The sequence below is a fragment of the Sesamum indicum genome, linkage group LG10, assembly GCF_026168435.1.
Source record: "Sesamum indicum cultivar Baizhima isolate 11 linkage group LG10, ASM2616843v1, whole genome shotgun sequence".
NCBI lineage: Eukaryota > Viridiplantae > Streptophyta > Magnoliopsida > Lamiales > Pedaliaceae > Sesamum > Sesamum indicum.
Window position 1 is genome coordinate 17,631,327 of NC_142666.1, and position 21,065 is coordinate 17,652,391.

General features: G+C 30.9%; 1 protein-coding gene across 1 annotated transcript in view; it reads right to left on the minus strand.

The window, feature by feature from the left end:
• Window positions 1–9,015: 9,015 nt before the first annotated feature.
• The window catches only part of LOC105172033 (myosin-6), a 32,888-nt gene continuing 20,838 nt past the window's right edge, over window positions 9,016–21,065 (minus strand). The window contains exons 22-41 of the mRNA XM_020697447.2: window positions 19,316–19,435; window positions 18,730–18,828; window positions 18,511–18,588; window positions 18,323–18,427; window positions 17,693–18,211; window positions 17,459–17,598; window positions 17,168–17,279; window positions 17,069–17,092; window positions 16,883–16,960; window positions 16,443–16,613; window positions 14,461–14,604; window positions 14,159–14,347; window positions 13,682–13,801; window positions 13,541–13,611; window positions 13,371–13,467; window positions 13,187–13,243; window positions 12,870–12,926; window positions 10,137–10,217; window positions 9,919–10,001; window positions 9,016–9,825 (exon numbers count right to left, since the gene is read on the minus strand). Of these exons, the coding sequence (XP_020553106.1) occupies window positions 9,711–9,825; window positions 9,919–10,001; window positions 10,137–10,217; window positions 12,870–12,926; window positions 13,187–13,243; window positions 13,371–13,467; window positions 13,541–13,611; window positions 13,682–13,801; window positions 14,159–14,347; window positions 14,461–14,604; window positions 16,443–16,613; window positions 16,883–16,960; window positions 17,069–17,092; window positions 17,168–17,279; window positions 17,459–17,598; window positions 17,693–18,211; window positions 18,323–18,427; window positions 18,511–18,588; window positions 18,730–18,828; window positions 19,316–19,435 (2,460 nt within the window). The 3' untranslated portion in view covers window positions 9,016–9,710. The remainder of the gene's footprint in view (window positions 9,826–9,918; window positions 10,002–10,136; window positions 10,218–12,869; window positions 12,927–13,186; window positions 13,244–13,370; window positions 13,468–13,540; window positions 13,612–13,681; window positions 13,802–14,158; window positions 14,348–14,460; window positions 14,605–16,442; window positions 16,614–16,882; window positions 16,961–17,068; window positions 17,093–17,167; window positions 17,280–17,458; window positions 17,599–17,692; window positions 18,212–18,322; window positions 18,428–18,510; window positions 18,589–18,729; window positions 18,829–19,315; window positions 19,436–21,065) is intronic.

A 21,065-nucleotide genomic window follows, 5' to 3' on the forward strand; every position in this document is an offset into this window, starting at 1 on the left:
AAATTTGATTTCAACATGACCAAAATTACCCTCTATAGATACATGACTACAATTGCATTTTTTTCTTATATAACTTAAGTTTTTACATTAATTTATTTAATTATAATTAATAATAGTAATAATTATAATTAATAATATTAATTTTCATGATTTTTCTTAGCTATATGATGTGGGAAATAATTCGTTTTTTGATAATGTTTCTTCCATCACAATAATATTTAATTATATGATTCACTCGAATTCTATATGGAATTTTCCTAAAAGTTGTAAAAATTGAAAGTTTTAAATATTTTAATTACTCAATTTAATGAATTAATATCTATAGTTAATTATTATTTTAATTATATATTTCTTTCATTACGTATATTCTCTAAATTATATACCAATCATACGATATATATATTATACTTTTCATGTGATTGATCATGTTATCTAAATTATACATTCATCACATAATAAATATATTATATTTATTATATAATTGATTCAATCCAATAAAACCCGCTTGAAAAGCTATTGAAGACAGCTTGCTTCCGAAACCCTAGTTGGTAATGCATGCATGCCCACTACCTTTTAAGGAATATACAGTAAAATGTTAATGTCCATAATATTGCATCCTCAAAAGGGGCATGATAATATTCATGCATGAGGTGTCCTGCTGCACTGTCCACCATCAGACCATATATATATATATATATAGAGAGAGAGAGAGAGAGAGAGAGAGAACACTAACATTTCATCATATATATATATAGAGAGAGAGAGAGAGTTACAATCTCCCATTGGTGCATGTGTGCTCAATCAAGACGTCCATCTCATACTAAAGTTGGAATGCACTCACTAACTATTACACGATTTTGTGGGCTTCCTCCAAGATGTACCCCCTTACATATCTTCTTCTACTGCCAACAGACATATATATATATTAGAAAGATAATATTATTAATTAGTTGAAATTAATTTATTTATCAATAAGGAATCAGTCCCACAATGAATTATATATTTGTTATAGATCATATATTTTTTAAGATTTTAATACTTTATAAGGGTAATTAATATGTAATGGGTACGTACTTTAATTAGGAATAATATATAACTGTATTTAATCCTAATAAAAACATATCCAAAATTAGAAAATATCAAAGTATTTATATAATTAAATACAATGACTAGGTATTTTTCACCAACAAGGAATACCATCATGTGATATAGTCCATTATCTTAGGGATGGATCAACTTTAATTTTTTAGGAATTATTTTCCTTATTCCTGATTATATATATATTTATGAAAAATAATAATGAATATGTATATTCTAATTAATAAGCCTAATCATATTACTTGGATATATGTTTTTAAATGAGGAGATTTAATACTTTTTGCACATTCTGAGTATAACTATTTTGGTAATTGACTTTTGTTGAAATAGGTAGCACCCACAGCTGAATTTGGGGTAGCTAGCTAGGCTTAAACTAACTGAATTAAAATAGATCATATACTTAGAAATCCATGCCCATACTTTGGGAAATCTCTTTTTTGAGATACACTTTTTTGGTGTAAGGATTTCTTGAGAACTAATTTAAACCTACCAATCACCACCAAATCTAATTATTCCTCATGCTCTTGCAATTATTGCAGTTTAATTCAACCAATTTATTTATATATATATATATATATTGGTGATTTTTGGAGGGTTTGCCCACCATGCTTTTGTGTTAATATTTGATATTTTGCATGAAATATGATATTGATTCATCAAAAAATAAATTTTTGGTTAGAATGCCCAAAGTGCACAATAAATTATTTGATATAAAAGCATCTATATATGTAATTAGTAAGAATTTTTTATTTATTGGATAAACACCATCAAAGTGATACTACATTCCTCCTATAAATAATATTTTTGTATACATTTATTTTTTGATAGTGTAATATAATGATATCATTCAACATTTAAATTCAAAAAATCTAATTCAATATATTGATAGTTTAAATTAGTAGATACATTCAAACGAGCCAAAAATATAGAAAATTATATAGTATAATAATAGACATATATATACTCCCACATTCGTGGAGATTCGAACACACAATTTTTAAGTTTTGAAGCCTGAACATAATCAATCAAATAAGATCTTGTTAATGGCGCATAAATTTATTATTTGTCATTAGATTCGGCATATTTAAGTTTTGGACGTCTTGAGTTAAATCCCTACGCACCCGACTTCTTGACTTTTTATCCATGACTGCATTTGGTTGTTTTGTTTGTGACTGCATGCATATTTTAAAGGGAAAAATGCAATTTTGGTTCAATTTCTTAGGGGCGGTAATACTTTTGATCCAGAGCTATTTTAATATAGCAATTAAGGACAATTTCAAAAAAAAAATTATCAATATTTAGTCTAATTTGCCCTAAATTTGGCCAAAATTCATCACGAGAGCCACGTGTAACCTTAAAAATTTGGGATTTTTCACTGTTCTGCTGAGTGTTGCCTACATGGATTAAAATAATTCAATCTTTCTTATGTGGCAATAGTGACATGTTAAAATAAAAATATCACTATTGTCACCTCACCATCCCCGTGAAATCACCACTTTATTTTAATTTCATTTTAGTCCTACCCTACCCGACCCTCCTCCCCCAGCAGCCTATTCCCCTCCCCACCCTCACCACCATATCTCACCGCCCCCCACCACTGACCCCCATAGAGAAGGGCATAGAGAAGACGACGCGGTAATGCCCAAATCCAGAAATTGGGGGGGACGGATGGGCAACGCCATGACGCCCAAATCCAGAAATCAGAGACGACGGTGGTGCCGCGCCCTTCTCTTTTTATCAAATTAAATTTAAATAATTAAAATAATATAAAAATTAATTTTTAAAAAGTTTAAGGAAAAAATTTACTACAAAGTTAAGAATTTATTCGTAAGAAAGTTAAGAAATTTGATTTAATTTTAAAAAAGTATTAAAATTTTTCTTTAAATATATATTGAAACTTTAATTAAATAATTTTTATTGTAAATAATATAATTTATTAAATTATATTCAAACTAAAATATAATCTAAAATAATCTTTTATATTGTCATTTTAATTTAAATTATCAATTTAAATATAAATTTTTAATATTTAGATATTTAAATAATTTTATTGTTGAATATATATTATTTATATAAATCAAGTATCAGAGAGGTAGCAGGGGTAACGTGGTTTTTTTACCACATCATCCTTGCCATGTAAGTTTTTTTTTTATTTTAAAAAAATATTCACATCAACAAAATTGATTGGACAAGTGTGAAAGCCCCAATTTAAATAGAAAATTAGGACAAATTGTACTAAAATTGAAAAATTTTAAAAATTATTGTCCTTAATCGTATTTTTAGAATGGGCATGGACAAAAAGTGCCACCGCTCCTAACAAACTAGACCATAATTATAATTTTTCCTATCTTAAATATTATTCACAGAGTGGAAAAAGAAAGAAGGGTTCATTATAACCGCCTTTCTTAATATTTGATATAATTATAAATACATTTTTGTTATTTGAAAATAATAAATACCTCCCATATTTTAATGTTCGTCTAATAATGAGCCCATTTTCGTTAGTCTTCATTAGAATTTTATTCAATTTTTATGGTGAACTGTCTAAAATATCCTTTTAGATTATAAATAATAAATTTATATACATTTTAAAATTTAGACGGTTTATACATGTTATCCAGCCTCAGATTTTTTTATATTTTCTCAATTTTTTTTTAAAAAAAAACACAATAAGAGTAAATAGTAATGCCAACTTTACCGTGTAGGGACTGCATAATTTTTTTCTGTTTGAGAAGGTACATATGATTTCTCAAAAAATGAGTAAATATTCATAATTATACTAAATTTTAGAGGCTCTATGATTAAAGAATTAATAATATGTTATTGTTTGAAGAAACCCTTGTACTCGTTTTGGCTTTATGATTAAAAAAGAAAAAGGCAACAAAAGATTTTCTTAAATGGTAGTTTGTTTTTGTTCATGGTCAAAGAATTAATACAACTTAATTAGGTTTAATTATGACCTTAAAAATAAATAATTTGGAACCCCCTAGCAATGATTAACACTAAGCTCAATCCATGATTAGTATAGTTTGGGTCCCCTAAGATTGCCTTTCCTTACAATAAACTTCTCCACTTTTCACCTACTCAAGGTGCCATCACTTTGCTTTTTCTTATTATTCACAAAATAAGAAAAAAAAAATGCATTTTATGTCCCACAAATTAGCTCCTTTTCAATTTTCTTCATTATTTTTTAACTTACCATATTGCATTTCACACTAGGAAAAAATAATTTAATAGCTATGAGAAAAATTGATGTTAAAATTAGTGTTGATCTAATAAACAAATAAAATTCTCGTCGCTAATTATATTATTTAATGTATATTTTAAATAATTTATTGTTAAATCTTTTAGTAAGTATTTTTCGTTGCTAAATTTATTAAAAAGTAAATACACTAAACTCGTTAGCAAGTATTTTTTTATTGCTGAATTCATTAGAAAGTAAATTTCTTGTATTAAACAACAAAAATTTTATTTGCGAATTAGCTCGACTTTGATTTATTACTTTTTCTTGTAGCTGTTAAGTTATTTTCTTATAGTGCCGTAACTCCAAAATATTCACAATTTTAGTCACACGCTTTAATTCTATTAAATATGTTAGCACCGCTCAAAACTTACGGCCGCTCGTGCCATGCACATGATGTTTTTGTGAGAAATTTAACAAAATTGAAGTTTATAATTAAAATTATAACTTTTCTGTAAAAAAAATAATTAAAAAATAAGAAGATCTAAATATAAAAAAACTAAGTTGTGGGACGTAAAATATAATTTTCCCCAAAATAAGCACAAACTTTTTCAAAACATTAGTTTATAGCCCATATGACACTCATTGCACCCACAACTTCAAAAAGTTTGAAGACTTGATAATTCTATTAATTTAAAGGAAGATCACATGGAAGCAAGCAAAGTTTATAACTTTTGGAATCATTTATATATATATTTTGTAAAAAAGTCCTACTTCACATCACTTGATATTCAAACACATCATATTAAATGAAAAATAAGTTCAAATTTTTGTCCATTTCTTTTCTTAGGAACCTTTGGGCATGATCCCGTTTGACTCCATTGAATCATGATTATAATCATTGGTCGGAATTTATTTATTCTAAACTTATAGATTAACAATTACTTATATATATCGAAAGAATATATGTTGTGGATAGATTAATCGTTTGTTTGCACTCAATGATCATCATTTAATTAAAATCGTAATTTTTGTGCCTCACTGTATAATTAACAATTATGATAAATAAGATTTCTATATTGACGTGGGCGAACATTACATATTAATTACAGATGACGAGTTTGAGTTAACGGCTCATTTTTCTGGCGAGATGCCTTTTTAGAACAAAATCGTGAGGGTCATATGAAATTAGAACGGACAATATCTCGCCCAATAAAGTACAGATCGAGTCGCAGAAGCCACATCACACATCATAAACAAAATAACGGGATCCTTAGTAATTAATTTTTCATAAAAGTTTGGAAACATCTTATGCAAGGTAATTAAACTATATATTGGAAATGGGAACAAAAGAAAGAAAGAGGGAGAATAGTATAATTTCAAAAAAAAAAAATGGAAAAAAATAATATCGTATTTTTAGAGAGAATTTAAATATAATTAACTCTATTATATATCAACAACAAATTATGGAATCTAATTTTCTTGGTCAAGATAGGGTTACAAAAAATCTTGCATGTGACCTAATCAAGACAAAATTAGAAGGGATCAATCGGTATTATGAAAAAAAGGGTATCTCAGTTATTTTTTCATTGTTTTCTCTTCTGCTATTTAATTATTCTCAATTATCAGAAGAAAGTCATAAAATAAGAAGATATCAAGTAAAGAGATTTGATATAATTGAGCATCAACATGTGTGGAAGTGTGACCATATATATATATATATATATATATATATATATAAATATTTCATACTTACCAATCAAATTAATTAGTAATAATACCCAAAATTAATTAATCATATGTTGGAGTAGATTTCAGGTTAATAATTCGACATTATTTAATTAGAAGCCTTTTTCGATAATCAGATTCGGTTAATGAGGTGGGTTTGAATGAATTAATGAATACTTACTTATTATTAATTTGTTATTATAAGCACAAAAATATTCTTACACAAATTGCAATTAATGTTGTAGGAGTCAAATCCTCCTTGTGTTACCAACTTCCCCACCTCTCTAAATTCTATCTCAAACTTCAATAATAAGGTCTATGTTTGCCCTAATAATTAGTGTCTATGTAAAAAGTATACTATTATAAAATGGAATGCTGATATAATTCATAGGGTAAATACAGTTTATCTTCGGAATTATTCGTCGTATAATAATTACCCTCTAAATTAATAAACGTAATATTTATCCTCCACAATTAAATTTTTAGACTATATTGTCCTTATATTATATATAATTATGTAATTGAAGTCGACCAAAATAATTATAATCATTCAATATGCAAAAAGAGATGTAATTTATCGTATTCTTGATTGTACTTAGAGTAAATGTCGAATTTTATACTAAAGTAGTAGTATACGTATGTATAATTGTTCAATTATTAGTGTTAATTCGCTGGTCGTGCTAATTCTCAAACATTCAACAAGAGGAAGAGGGATTTATCTTCTTGAAAACATTGAAAATGCGCAATAATCCTGTCATAGTTCATTGTATTAAGATTTCATACTTTGGTTTAAAGCAACTCAATAGATTTTCATGTTTCACAAATTAAGTGAATGTCTTTTGATTCAAAGGATGAATGAGCCCTCATTTTGAGATCAAGTATATGTACATGAAAGGACCCAAAATGAGCTCCCCAAGAACAAGGTTCATGTCATAATATATGGATCTTGGTAATAATTTTATAATGCAACTAACACCATAACTGTAATAACTGAAAACCCCTTAAAATATTTGAGAGAATGTGATATGAGTAGATGTGTGTGTGTGTATAATAATGTTTGTAATAAATTGGGGGATTAATTGATGTAGGAAAACATGGGGAATTCATGTGATCACATGACCATGGAAGAGATTGCTTTGACCATTGCCCAAGAATGGAAAATGGAGCCCAAACTTCTTCCTTCTTCTCTCTTCTCTCCCCATAATTTAAAAAAAAAAAAAAAGGGGGGGGTTTTGGCATGTGCAATCAAAGAACAATTTTGATGATCATGTTCAAGTTTGAATAATTTGTCAATAAAGCCTAATTCAAGTGGTAATTTTTGGATTTATATATGTCTTATCAAGATGTAATAAATATTTAGGTTTATTTACAAAGACTTTTTTAAAAATAAATTATCATATTTACGAAATAAGTATGTACCACGCAAATATTATAAACTTATACATAGTCAATAATTGTATTAATTCACAAGAGAACAACTACAGTCAAATTTTCATTTTTCCACAGCCCGTTCCTTTTCTATAAGCGTTACAATCTTATTTTATCCATTCACGTTAAGAAATTATATTTAAAATAAGATTTAACATCTTATAAAATATATGAATTTATAAGTCGTTTAGAATAAATTCAGCCAAACACCCTCTTTAGTCAAACATCCCACAATTGAAGATGAAGAATCTGACTGTTTCTTTCTACATTGTCCAGATTATAACAACCCACATAATTGTTTCAACCATGCCCTTCTCCATTTTCATCTAAGAGTGAATTGCTACACCAAAATGCCTACTCTTTGCAACAAGTCCTAATGATCAACTAAGCTTTCATGCCAATTTAATTAAATAAGGTTTTGCACTATTACATGCTATCGATTGATCGATGTTTCTAATATTATATTGTTATTGAAGTACCTTAATTAGTTTTGCAATTTTATGTTTTCTTTTTAATGATAAGTTGGTATGAATTATGGTCCATTGAGAAACATGATTAGAAAAGATTAAGGATATATTCTCTTAGGTACAACTCCATTATGCATGGACTTCTATAAACTATTATTTTTACTTTGTGAAAATTTTAGTCAACTATCAGAAAGTGCCACGTAGCGATAATTTTAGACTTCATCATCTTTTAATTATTTGCAATTTAATTGAACTTTAGGATATAAATGAGTTGAAAATCTATACTTTAGTAAGTACTATAGTTTCAAGCAATATCTTTCTCTTTTTTTTTAAAAAAAAAAAAGTATTTGAAAGCATCATCTTCAGGAATTAATAATTTTAACCATGGATTTAAAATTAAAATGATCGATTAGACATAGTAGCAAAGCATTTTAACCATGTTGAGAATATTTTTACCTCTAACCTGCATGCAAAGTATTCATATATCTAAAATCAATTTGTGTGCATTATTTAGTCTAAACAGCTTTTCGGAGAGACACAAGCCCATGAACATACCCAAATTGAGGTCCATTGGGCCACTAAGGTTACCTCAATTAAGAAAGTCCAGTCGGCCTTATAGAACTGGGCCCTAATCCTTTATTCTTTTTTTTTAATTATTATTATTATTATTACTATGATTTTGTTAGTAATAGTAGCGGAGTAATTATATTCTCATTGTTCTCTCAGTTGCAATGGCAAGCACTAGCAGTTTTATATTATTATATTTATTTTAATATAATGATAAAGAGTAAAAGTTCAAAGACTCTAATTTTTATTTTATACCACAGTATTATACTAAGAAAAGTATTGGTAATAATTAGTTATAATGCGATTAACAATAATTCAAGTAACACAACTTTTTGGGTTATTGCATCCACCTCCTCAAGATTTTGATTTTTGACATCGACCTCTGCTGAGAGCCTGAGATTTTAATTTCTGGTAAAGACCTCAGCTCAAACTCTCGATATGCTTGAATTGAGTTTGAGCACGAGACTAATGTTTCAAGCTCGACAAGTTTAAGCCTGAACAAGCAAGAGAAACACAAACTAAAGGAAATTCTGCACAGAACAGAACTAGCTATTAAAAATACAGATGTATATCAAATACAGCAGTACTACGTATAATACCATTAATGACTGTTGTGCAGGTAAGAGCATTACAGAAAAGGCAAAGTAGCAAGTGATACGGAAAACTGAAGCCAGCAGAGGAACTATAGTTGCATGTGCATTCAGTATAACTGGATGATCTGCTATTGCTATGAAGGCAAATAGGAGAAAAACAAAACAAATCTTTGTTTAACTTTAGAACAAAGATCAATTTGAACAAAGTAATGCTCCTTTCACTCCCGCATCAATATATAGAATGATCTTTGTGTAACCTAACTTGACTATAAAGAACTCAAGCGCCACCTTTTCAGCTACTGGTTAACGATTCCGTTCATACAGCTGAAACTTGGGAGGCGATAGCAGTTTCACATCTAAGACTATTAACGTGGATAGTTGCTACAAAAAATATATATATAATGCCACGACATAATCCTAAAGGTAAGGGACTAGCTAAGTGGAAAAAGTTCATCCCTTCCCCCTCTGTCAGACCAAAATCTATGAATTTTACAAATCCATCTAAGCATTAGTCCATTTGGGGAGGCAACGAAGATATCTTAACGAGAACACAACTGTACAAAAGAATGAAGGTGGATATACATTACAGTACTAGCAGGAGATGAAGGATTTATTAGATGTAAGAATGATGCCAAGGAAGCCACAGCCTTATGCCTGTAAAAATTCGAAGGCTGGATTTTCGAGAAGCTCTTGTGCAGGTTTTACACCTGTGAAATCCGTTTCCTGGAGAGAACTGCATATATCGTCGATTGAGAAGGGGATGCTGCAGTAAACATGATAAATTGTTCATTAACAAAGCTTGATTGATTTAATGTTTTCAAAAAGAGCTGATATCTTATAACACTAATCACAGTACCCGGCATTGTCATCCAACACAAATGATTCACCACCGGCATCATTAGAGTCCTCGCCTGTAAGTATCTTCAAACTAGAAATAACCTGTTTGGAGCAATAAAAATGAGGCGTATATAAGGAAATAACTAAAACAGTCTGTTGTAGCAGTCAACCTGAATTAAGTGCATGCTGAAAGTCGTAAAACTAACTAGAGATGAGATAGGAAGAAGGATAACTTACCTCTGGAGGTACACTTTCTGCACCAGAATTGTCATCCGAATAGAGAGTACACATTCTATAAAGTTGTTGACTGCTCAGTTTCTGTGAACAGATAATATCGCATAAGTAAAACTTTTCAAAGTATTTATGTACTTCAGTATGCAAGACGTAAAGGCTAATGATTGGAATATTGAACACATTCAAACTAATCCTTCATGGAAGTATAAATGATTTTGGTTATCAGCCTCAACCTCCAGCATAAAAAGGAAAGAGAGAACAATCTATCTATTCTTTTGTACAAGTATCAATGTCTTTTTGAATTTGGGTTAGTTTTAATTTTACCTTATGGTTTATTATTTGTAAGGGTAATGAGGTAAATCAAGATTATTAGTATTATCTTTAATTTTGGTTTTGATAATATTTTATCTTAATACAATGCATTAATTTGAACTATGAACTAACACTTGGTTATGAACTTATTAAACTTTATCAATTCAATTTTCTTATTGATTTTTTAAAAACCTTTTTTATGCATGTATATAGGTAATACTTTTTATGAGAATGTATAATTTACCTATATATATATATATATATTATGTGTTACACATATAATATTATTACTACAAATGCACCTAGGATGTTTTAAGTTTCTTAACTTCCTATAAGAACAAAAATGTAAGTAAAAGTTAATTTTGTCTTAACATGAACTTTGATCAAGATAGATAAACATGATTTAGAATTATAAAGCATAGTTTTAAAATGAAAATTACTTTTAAAACTTCAAAGAAGACTTATTAAAACAAATATTTATTTAATTTTAATTGAAATACACTTGATAAATGAATATCATTGATATGGTGGACATTTCAAAATAATTTGGTCTCTTCTTTTCGTATCAATTGTGGATGGAAAATAATATATAATCTTATTTAAATTCTAACATATTGTAGGATGTTGAACATTGATTATAGTGAAAATTTGAATTTTAAAAACTCTTTGGATATGAAATTAGTAAAGTTCAATTTACTTTACAATGTGTACTTTAAAAAAGACAATGTGACTTTGCACCATTAACTCAATTGTTATGCAAATGAAAACTTATTTCAATTAATAAGCTGTAAATGTTGGAAATATAATTTCTATATACAATTCTATCCATAAAATGAATAGTATTGGTTTATAATAAATTTTATTTGTTTTAAGAATCGTGTGGGCACCACATACTTCATGTCAAATTTATTCATTCAAATATGAAAATAGCAGAAATGGTACTTATATTGAAAGAATGTATACCAAGTGTGATATGTATTTTCAGATAATAGAAACAAAATACAAGGTTTAGAAACTAAAAAGAAAAAGTGGCCCTTAAACTTTTATATTTTACTATGACACTTATTTTAGCAATTGACTTGGTAACAAATTTATATGTTGAATGATGGAAAATAGTGGCAATTGTATTGAAAGAATGGTATAACAAATGCTACCTATTTTGAGATAATAGAAAACAGAAATATGACATAGAAATAGAAAGAAACCGGCCAATTTTTAAATTTTACCATGATACTTTTCATTAGCAATTGAGTAGGTTCATTATATTGTTAAACACAATTGATTATGTTAATTTTATTAAAAAATATTAATTAGCAAAGTATATTACATTGTACAATATTTTTAACATACTTATAGTTACTGAGTATATATGATATTTTATCAAGAATATTAATAAAACTTAGTAGTATTAGAACTAAGGTATATTTATTCATGATTTTTAAAGTATATAAAAAAATTATTGTAATCGATCTTATTTAGGTTAAGTAAATAACCTTACCCACTAAATATTTTATTTAAAAACACAAAACTTAAATGACATGTCTATATGCATATAATTTTACTTTATTATTTTGAAACTTGATAAGAAAATTAGAAATTCTCAATCATATTTTGTAGGCAACTACAAAAGTGCATAGAATATGCCTAAAGAATGCATAAAACGTTGTTGATACAAAATTAACTATTAAAAAAATTGACAATTAAAATAAATAAGAATATTCTGAAACAAAGACAAAAGACAAACAAATTTATACATACTTATGTAGTATTTTCATCTCTTTGTAATATACTTATGTGTATAAATATTTGCACTATGAATGAAGAACCAAAGTGCAATTTTCAATGTTGAATAATTTGTAGGCAACCACAAAAGTGCACAGAATATGCCTAAAAGAAAGCATAAAATGTTGTTGATACAAAATTAACTATTAAAATAATTGATAATTAAAATAAATAAGAAACAAATTTACACATATTTATGTAGTATTTTCATCTCTTTGTAATATACTTGTGTGTATAAATATTTGCAGTATGAGTGAAGAACCAAAGTTCAATTTTAACAAAGTTATGTAATTTATTCATGCATCAAATGAATAAAACTATTCCTAAAAAATACTTATGCAATAAAAATTTTAGTAATTAAAAGTATTTTCATATAACTCTAATACATTTTAGTTTTATTTTGTCCAAAATTTTTAATCACAAGAGTGAGAATACCTCATTATTTATTGAATTTTATATTGAATACTTTTTTACACGGATTTAATTATTTTTAAAAATATTTTGACATGCGTATATATTTTACTAGTAAAATAAAAAAAAAATGAAGAAACTGGGACAGAGAGCAACAAAGAAAAAGATGAACACACATAAATAAATAACTATTGAAGGAAAAGGAATACATTTACATAAAGGAAGACTTACCGGGCACATTTCAGTAGTAAGAACATCATAAGTTAATTCTGATTTTTTTTGTAGAACCTGCACATGAGGTAAGTTATATAGCTTAACTACTATTGAAATATACTTTACCCACCACGCTCCAAAATTTGAAGGTGTTGACATTTCAACTGAAACAAAAGTATCAACTATTTTTTCTTTTGGTTGTATCCCAGTGGCGCAATTTAAGACATCATGAATAAGTTCGAACCTCAATAGTAAGTATAGTTAATTTCCTAGATTTATATTATTATCCAAGTCTATTACAAATAGTTTGCGCAGACAAGAACACAAGAACATACCAGAAGTTTTATAGCCTGCTGTACATATTGTAATTCATCAAATGATGAGCCTGCATACTGTAACATGCCAAGTAATTACTCAATTGTAACTGGCAGTGACAGCAAATCGATAAAGTAACCTTAAAAACATCTAGTGGATTATGTTATCTACAAAGATATTTCACCAGTAGAACCAAAAGCCTACCTCTTGTGCATTTCCGCACCAAAGTTCTAATTCAGCTAACCCAGCTTTTACATATTCACCATTGTTAAAGGTGCAACATTCTTTATGGAGGAGAAGGCTGCAGAAAGCAAAACAAGGTTATGAATCCTGAGGCTGGAGTAAATACCAAAAGAACAAGGAATAAGAGCTACCTATTAAAGATCTGAACATTTATATAAGAGAAGATTTCGGTGAAGATTTTTTGAACAAGGACTAGTGGAACCTGCAAAAAGTAAACTTAGATAAGATGCAGCGCATGCATCAATGGTACAACATAGTTAAGTTGTACATACAAAATTATCTTTCATTGTACTGAGAAGCCCATTTAAGCTCTCAATGATGCTTTGCCAATGACTAGTAAGCGAACTGTTGTCAGATGATTCTGACGAGTTTTCTAGAGATGATCTGGATGCCTGAGAATTTAACATATGAAAATGGAATCCACAAATTAGAATAAATCTCAAGAAGATCAAAAGAGGCAAATTCATTGGAAAAGAAAGTACACAAGGGTTTAATTTCTTGATTGTTTCATAACATGCTGTTAGCCGGCATATGTCAACCAGTTTTTTCAATGCCTTCCATTTAAACTAAATAAAAATGAAATTCAACTTCAAGATCTAAATAGAAAAGATAGAGATATTAATCTGAAAATCATATATAATAAACTCAAAATGGAGATCAAAGAAAATGTAGATGGCAATATTAGACAGGAAAAAGAGAAAAAAAAACAAATCAGTTGCAAGAAATTTTCAAATTACGGGACACGCCACCTGGATACACGAAGAAAGCAGTGGAGATATTTCCTTCTTTGAATTATCTCGAACGATTCCATAAATCTTCTCAACATAAGCAGTCAGCTGCTCCTTGAAAAGCAGAGCTGGATACCTGGCCTCAACCTGACGCACTTCATTAAGTCCAGCTACAGCAAGGTTGGTAGAAGAATTGAATGACCGGAACCCCTAAAAATATCATGCTTATGTGAATCTATGTAATAATGCCAAAAACAAACTCGTGCTTCAATGAAACTATTGTAAAGACCACTCCTATACTGAAAAATACAAGGTCTCCATACTTGGGTCATCCTTCCAAAAAATGAGGTTGGCTGTGGAGGCAAACGAGGAGAATTTGGAGGAGCTCTTAGAGTTCGCTGAAGTAGAAATAGTAGAATAGATGTGTTGGTAAGCCAGTAAACCATACAATCCTTGTTTGCCTCGTCCTGCAACGTGATACAAAACAACCCATGTTGATCAACATAGAAATGAAAACACAAAGTTGTTGAATCCACTATAAAATGGCATATCTGGATCAACTGATGACAATTTTACTTTCATTAACTTTTTTGGATATCAGATTGTTATAGGCGGATCAAAGAGGTCTTGATAATAATACTGATTGGTCTTTTAACATGGAGATCTATAGGAAGAGGTAGATATGGAACAACCGCCTAGATTGTTGCTTAGGAGGAGTTTGGAAAAGTTTGCCACCTTCATAAGTCTGTATATGAACTAAAACAGGTCCTCAAGCATGGGTTGGAATCAGGTAATAGAGAACTTCGGATTGAGAAAGAGCAAGCGTGACCATCGTATGTGGAGTCATCCTCTTAATTGTTACATGGATGACATTGTCATTACAAACAATGATACAATGAGAATTTATTCTCTGGGGACCCTCTTTCAGAGCTAGTTCCCTTATAGGATCTAGGAGTACCAAAGTATTTCTTAGGAGTTGAGGTGACAGCTAAATCATGTAATGCTCTGATGCCTCACAATCTGCAGCTTACAGAAGACAGCGAATCATTTGAAGATCCTGAGAGGTGAAGGGAGCTGGTTAGAAAATTGAACTATCTCACTCCTGATATTCCACATTGTGTTAGTGTTGCATGCTAATTCATGTCCTCCCCAATAACAAGTCATTAGACTGCGCTAGAACAAAATTTCTGCGATCTAGAAGGAGGAGCCCCAGGACAAGGGATATTATACATGAATCATGAACATATGAATATTGGATGCTTCTCAGATGTGGATTAGGGTGGCTCTAAGATTGGGCGAAGGTCTACTATAGTGTATTGTGTTCTTGTTGGAGGAATTCTTATCCCATGGTGGATTAAGAGAACAATATGGTTTTGCGTGTTGGCACAATCCATATGTGAAATAGTGTGAATATCTCAGCCCCTAATTGAGATTGACCTTAAAAGTCTCAACGCAACAAAGATATGGTGTTTATAATCAAGCTGCTTTTGACATCGCCTTTAATATAGTTTCATGAACAAAGTAGACATATCGAAATTTATTGTCATCTTGTTAGTGAAAAGGTGTAGCAAAACTTGATCTCTACAGGATATGTGAAGACAATAGGAGAACAACTAGGAGATCTTTTTACAAAAGCTCTAATTAGGACTTGAGTTGATTATCTTCGCAACAAGTTGTGGATGATTCATATCTGTGAAAAGGAAGGTTTATATTAGGAGATTTGCATATATTTAGGAACAATAGTAGAGATTGTTTGAGCTTTTACTTGTCTCACAATATGAAATGCATGAAGGAAAGCTAAAAATGTTATACATGAATATAACTGGATTTGTGGAAAACTTAAAAGTAACATAAATCGCAATCCAATGGTACATAGGAAAAAAAGTTTATTGCTTCAGGAATTAATAAAGTTATGCATAAAATCAATATATCATTGTCACGCTTAAATGATACCACCAAAATTTATACCAAGAAACGTTCATTATCCATATCATAATACACCCACAAGGTCATATTAAGAAACCCATCTTCAAAAGAGAAATAACGGATTCTCCAATTGTACATATTGGCCTATATTTCAGATGGGGCAGTACTTTGGACCATTCTTGTTGGAGCAAGTGACATTAGCAACAGTTGGTCCCTATGGTTAATTGTCAGAATCCAAATGAATAATCAAGGAACTAGACTATTCAATATCAATCGTTGAGTACTTTATTATCATAAAGTCAAAGCTAACAAACCAAATCAAAGACATGCAGAATGCTTAGACAAAAATTAGAACTTAAATGTCCCAAACTGTGTGTACCTCTATTGCAGAACCTATAATCTGAATTAGACGATCAAATACATTAGTTCTTTCAGCTTCAAATGATCTCCACTGAATAAGGCATTTGTAAATGGTAAATGCAGCGACTGGTTTTCCTTCACTGAACCCAAGATTTTTTGTGATGCACTTAAGGAGAGTATCTATATTCTCCTGAAACACCAAAAACAAAACACAATGATGTTAATTCAATTCTTTCAAGTTGGGGCTGGAACGAGGGCAAAATACTTGAATCCATCAAAGACAACACGGATGGGTCTATCTGATATTGCAGACATGAAATTTAGGGAAACTCATACTTGAAGATAGACTTGCATGAGGACATTCTTAGGCTGACTATCATCCTAAGCTTATATCAATAGCCAAAGAAGGGACAACTAGGAAGTAACGGCAAACTTAACAAATTGGAAAAAATAACATACACGTTGCCTTTCAATTTGAGATTTCCTCATGCTCTCAGATTCAGCAAATCTTTTAGCAACTGATGCACTCTGAGCTTCCTGTATGAACAGCTTCTAGAAATGATCAGCTGAGATTTGATGCAACTTTTATGGGCTATAACTGAGTATACAAATAACACCAAATTGCCATTTGTATAGTTCACTTACAGGAGGTTGATCATTCTCCGCTGTCTGCAAATGGCAAACAAAAGGATAAGAACCAAAAGTACATACCATTGAAAATTACAATTCAGATTAAATCCTAACCTGAGCTGTTGGAACTAAATGTCCCGATGCTTTCCCAGCAGGATGATTTATTAAAGCCTGCTGGCGGAGAATCTGGTCCGTAGTTTCCAGGTCGGAAATTTTTTCTTCAAGCCTGAAGTGTTACAGAGGAACTTATCGTTGGCACAAGTCAGTAGGATCGTTCAATTTCGCAAATTTCATGAGTTCGAAGGGAATAATATTAGTGTTGACAATTAGAAACAAGAAAAACATGGCATAAGTAACAGGCATCTGATAATAATTCAGGAGAAGAGAATCTACTAAAAAAACAACCTCTGCATTTCAGTCTTCAACTGAATTATTTTTGACTCAGCCTCTAATGCCTGCTTCAGTCGTTCCTCACTGAGCTTGTTTGTCTCTTCATACTTCTTCTCCGTTTCATCTATTCTCTTTTCCAGAGAATTTACTAAAAACTGAAGCAACATTTTACAATTTTCCACAAGCCATCATAAGTTGCAAACAAATTTCACCAAGATATAAATAAAACGGACCTGGAACATGACTCACCTTCAGCTTTTCATTCTCAGCTGTTAGTTTATTTAATAGTTCATGTCCCATAGGAACTTGCCCAGCTACAGCTCCTTCTGCATGAGGTACTTGTTCAGCTACCCTGACAGCAGCTCCTTCTGCATGAGGTACTTGCTCAGCTACCCTGACGGCAGCTCCTTCTGCATTAGTTTCTTGCTCGACTACCGTATCTGCAGCTCCTTCTGCACGAGTTACTTGCTCTGCTACCTTATCCACAAATGCTTCTGCACGAGGTACTTGCTCAACTACCTTATCCGCAGCTCCTTCTACACGAGATACTTGCTCAGCTACCCTATCCGCAGCTCCTTCTACACGAGATACTTGCTCCGCTACCCTATCCGCAACTCCCTCTGCACGAAGCACTTGCTCAGCTACCTTATTCGCCGATTCACGTTCCTTTATGAGCAGTTCTTTGGTTTCACGAAACTGCACTTGCATTTCGTCCAAAGCAGATTGTGATTTTGCGGTCTCGTAATTTTTGGCTTCCTCAATGTCAGCCTAAGAAAAATAAACCCTTAATTAGGGGAATAAAGTAGAGCTGACTAAGAGCAAACATGTACTACTCCCACATTAAAGTAATTGTTAAAGGCAAAGGGACAAACATATTACCCTCATGCGTTTCTCCAGCTGCAATTGCAAAGTTAATTTTTCTATTTGCTTTTCCAACTTGGTTTTGGTTTGTTGTAGTTCACTAGTTTCATTAGCAGCCTGACCCTGAGACAGATAGGATACAGTCAATTTATTAAAGTTCGTTGGCCACCAGAATAGCACTAGTAGTTGATGATTATGAAACAGACTTGAAACTGCATTTGCATTTCTTCCAAAGCAGATTGCAATTTTGCGATCTCGTGATTTTTGGCTTCCTCTATCTCAACCTAAGAAAACGAGACCAGCAATTAGGGGACAAGACAAAGCTGATAACCATAATGATCTTTCATACATTATACAGGTGAGCCACCAATCATTTACTAACTCCCACATAAAAGTAATTGTTAAGGCAATGGCAAACATATTACCCTCATGCGTTTCTCCAACTCCAATTGCGAAGTTAATTCCTTGACTTGCTCTTCCAACTTGACTTTAGCTTCTTGGAGTGCACCAGTTTCCCTTGCAGCCTGTGATAAATTGGACACAGTCAATTCTGTATGAGCTGTGCAAATGACTAAGTTACCAAAAATAACCTCTGCAAATGACTCTTTGTTACAAAAAGCAATTATACATAAGAAACTATCCCCGACAACTTTATTAGGTATGTAGGATGACACAACTAATTATTTAATACATGTAGATTGCACCTTCACAGATGGGCTGGATCAGTTTCTGATGTGAAGCACACGAACTTTTTATTCAAAGAATACCAAAGTAACATAAGATACACGCAAAAACTACAACTATCTAGAGTAAGCTTCAGAAGCACAAAACTAATAACAGTCATCACAGAATTGACCTATCTTTGTACTAATAATCCAAGGTTCAACTCCATAATTAGTTCATCAGTTATGTCCGGAGAACATTGTCTCCCCTCTGAAACGTGGACAAACATGGAGAAGGAGCAAACTTAGTTCAATTTTGTTTTACACGATCAAGTTGAGGAACTCTCACCAATTTAAGTTTTCGAAGTTCTTGGAGAGCCAAACTTGCTCTGCAAGCACACTGAATAGCTTTTGCTGCTCCCTTCAAGCTTGAATAGCTGTGGCAAGCCAAGAATCCTCGGCAATATCTCTGGTTAAGTATAAAATTCACACCATAATAGAATGAATAGGCAACTTCCAGAAAGCATATATTGGTAAACCAATAAATAAATACAGATGATTAAGTAGATTGTGTTTCTAGAAGCCCGTGTGCTACATGAGAGTACCTCCGGATGAATAAATACAAGCAGAAAAATCTATGAAAACCTCTAGAAACCGCCAAAAAATCCAATTTGAGTATAATGCTTGGAAAATTAGTAGAAAGTGAATCTTAACATTTTCAGATTAGTCTTTTCATCCCCGGCAAGAAAAATAAAAATGTTTCACTTTTATTCTTGAAATTGAAATTTGATCGCTTGCATGCATCATACAGTTATAGCATGTCATACATCCTGAAATGAGAGTGTTGATACTTGCATCATAAAGTTAGCTATAAAGAGTAACTTTTTATATGTGAGTAGACTTCTAGAGAAACTTTCCTATATTGCAGGAAGTTCTCCAGAACACAGTTCCATCAAGTTCAGTTTGGACGTATTTCTATACCCCAGTTCAGAATTTCATCATGTGTGTGTATAAAGAAAGAAATCTGTTGAGAGTTACTTGTGGTTGTCCATATATCTTGATTTAAGTTAACTATATTAGAAGAGATGTTGGCGGCTGACATACGCAGAACTTGCCATACAGCTGCAAAATGGTCTGCTGTATTGATTTTTTATTTCTCATTAGCAAGTCTTAGAACAATAATCTTAACAATAAAAATCTTCCAAGAAAGTTGGGGTGTTCGTAAGATGAAATGAGCTAAGGTTAGAGATAGGGGTGACAAAAGAAACTTTAAGAACCGCCGGAATCAAATCGTTTTACATGATTTATCTTTCAAACTGAAATTCTAAATCTTTAATAAAACCACACCGGACTCATTGGTTTGGTTTTGATTTATAACTAAAAAAACCAATAAAAACCGAATCGTATTGTAAAATATATAATTATTTTTAAAATTATATATATAAAATAACTTGAGAAAATTGTTTAGAAGAATTCATATTCAAATTATAAAATCAAGCCTGTTAAAATTTCCCCCTTCCTCCTCTTTCTCTTTCAATTTCCTTCATCTTCTCTCTCTTTTCCTCTCCTCCTTTCTCTCTTCTCTCTTTTGTGTCCCCTCCTCCCCCCCCATTCTCTATTCTCTCATCCGCCACCTCAATGGATATATATGATTAATTTGAAAGGAATTTTCACAAGGTTTGAATGAGCACGATTGATTAAATATGTATTTTTGTGATTTTTCAAATTTTTTTGGCTAAAATTAAGTTTTAATTTTCTACTATAGAATTTATTTGGTATATCAAATGTCACTTGGCATTCAAGATGTTTTTAAAAACTTTTAGTTGTATTATATCTTCAACTATTGTATATTTAACTTTAATTATTTCGAAACTTGTAACATTTTGTTACTTAAAGAGTTTAGCTATGTATGTTTTTCAGATTGTCGTATATTTGACTTTAACTATTCCAATTACATTTTCTTAGCTTTTTGTTAATCTTAACGTGTTTTTGTTATAAGTGTTAAAACCGCCAAATCGTCCAAAACTGCACTTTTGATGTTGATTAGGGGTGTTCAACAAAACCGACTGATCACCCCAACTGACCGGCCCAACCCAAAT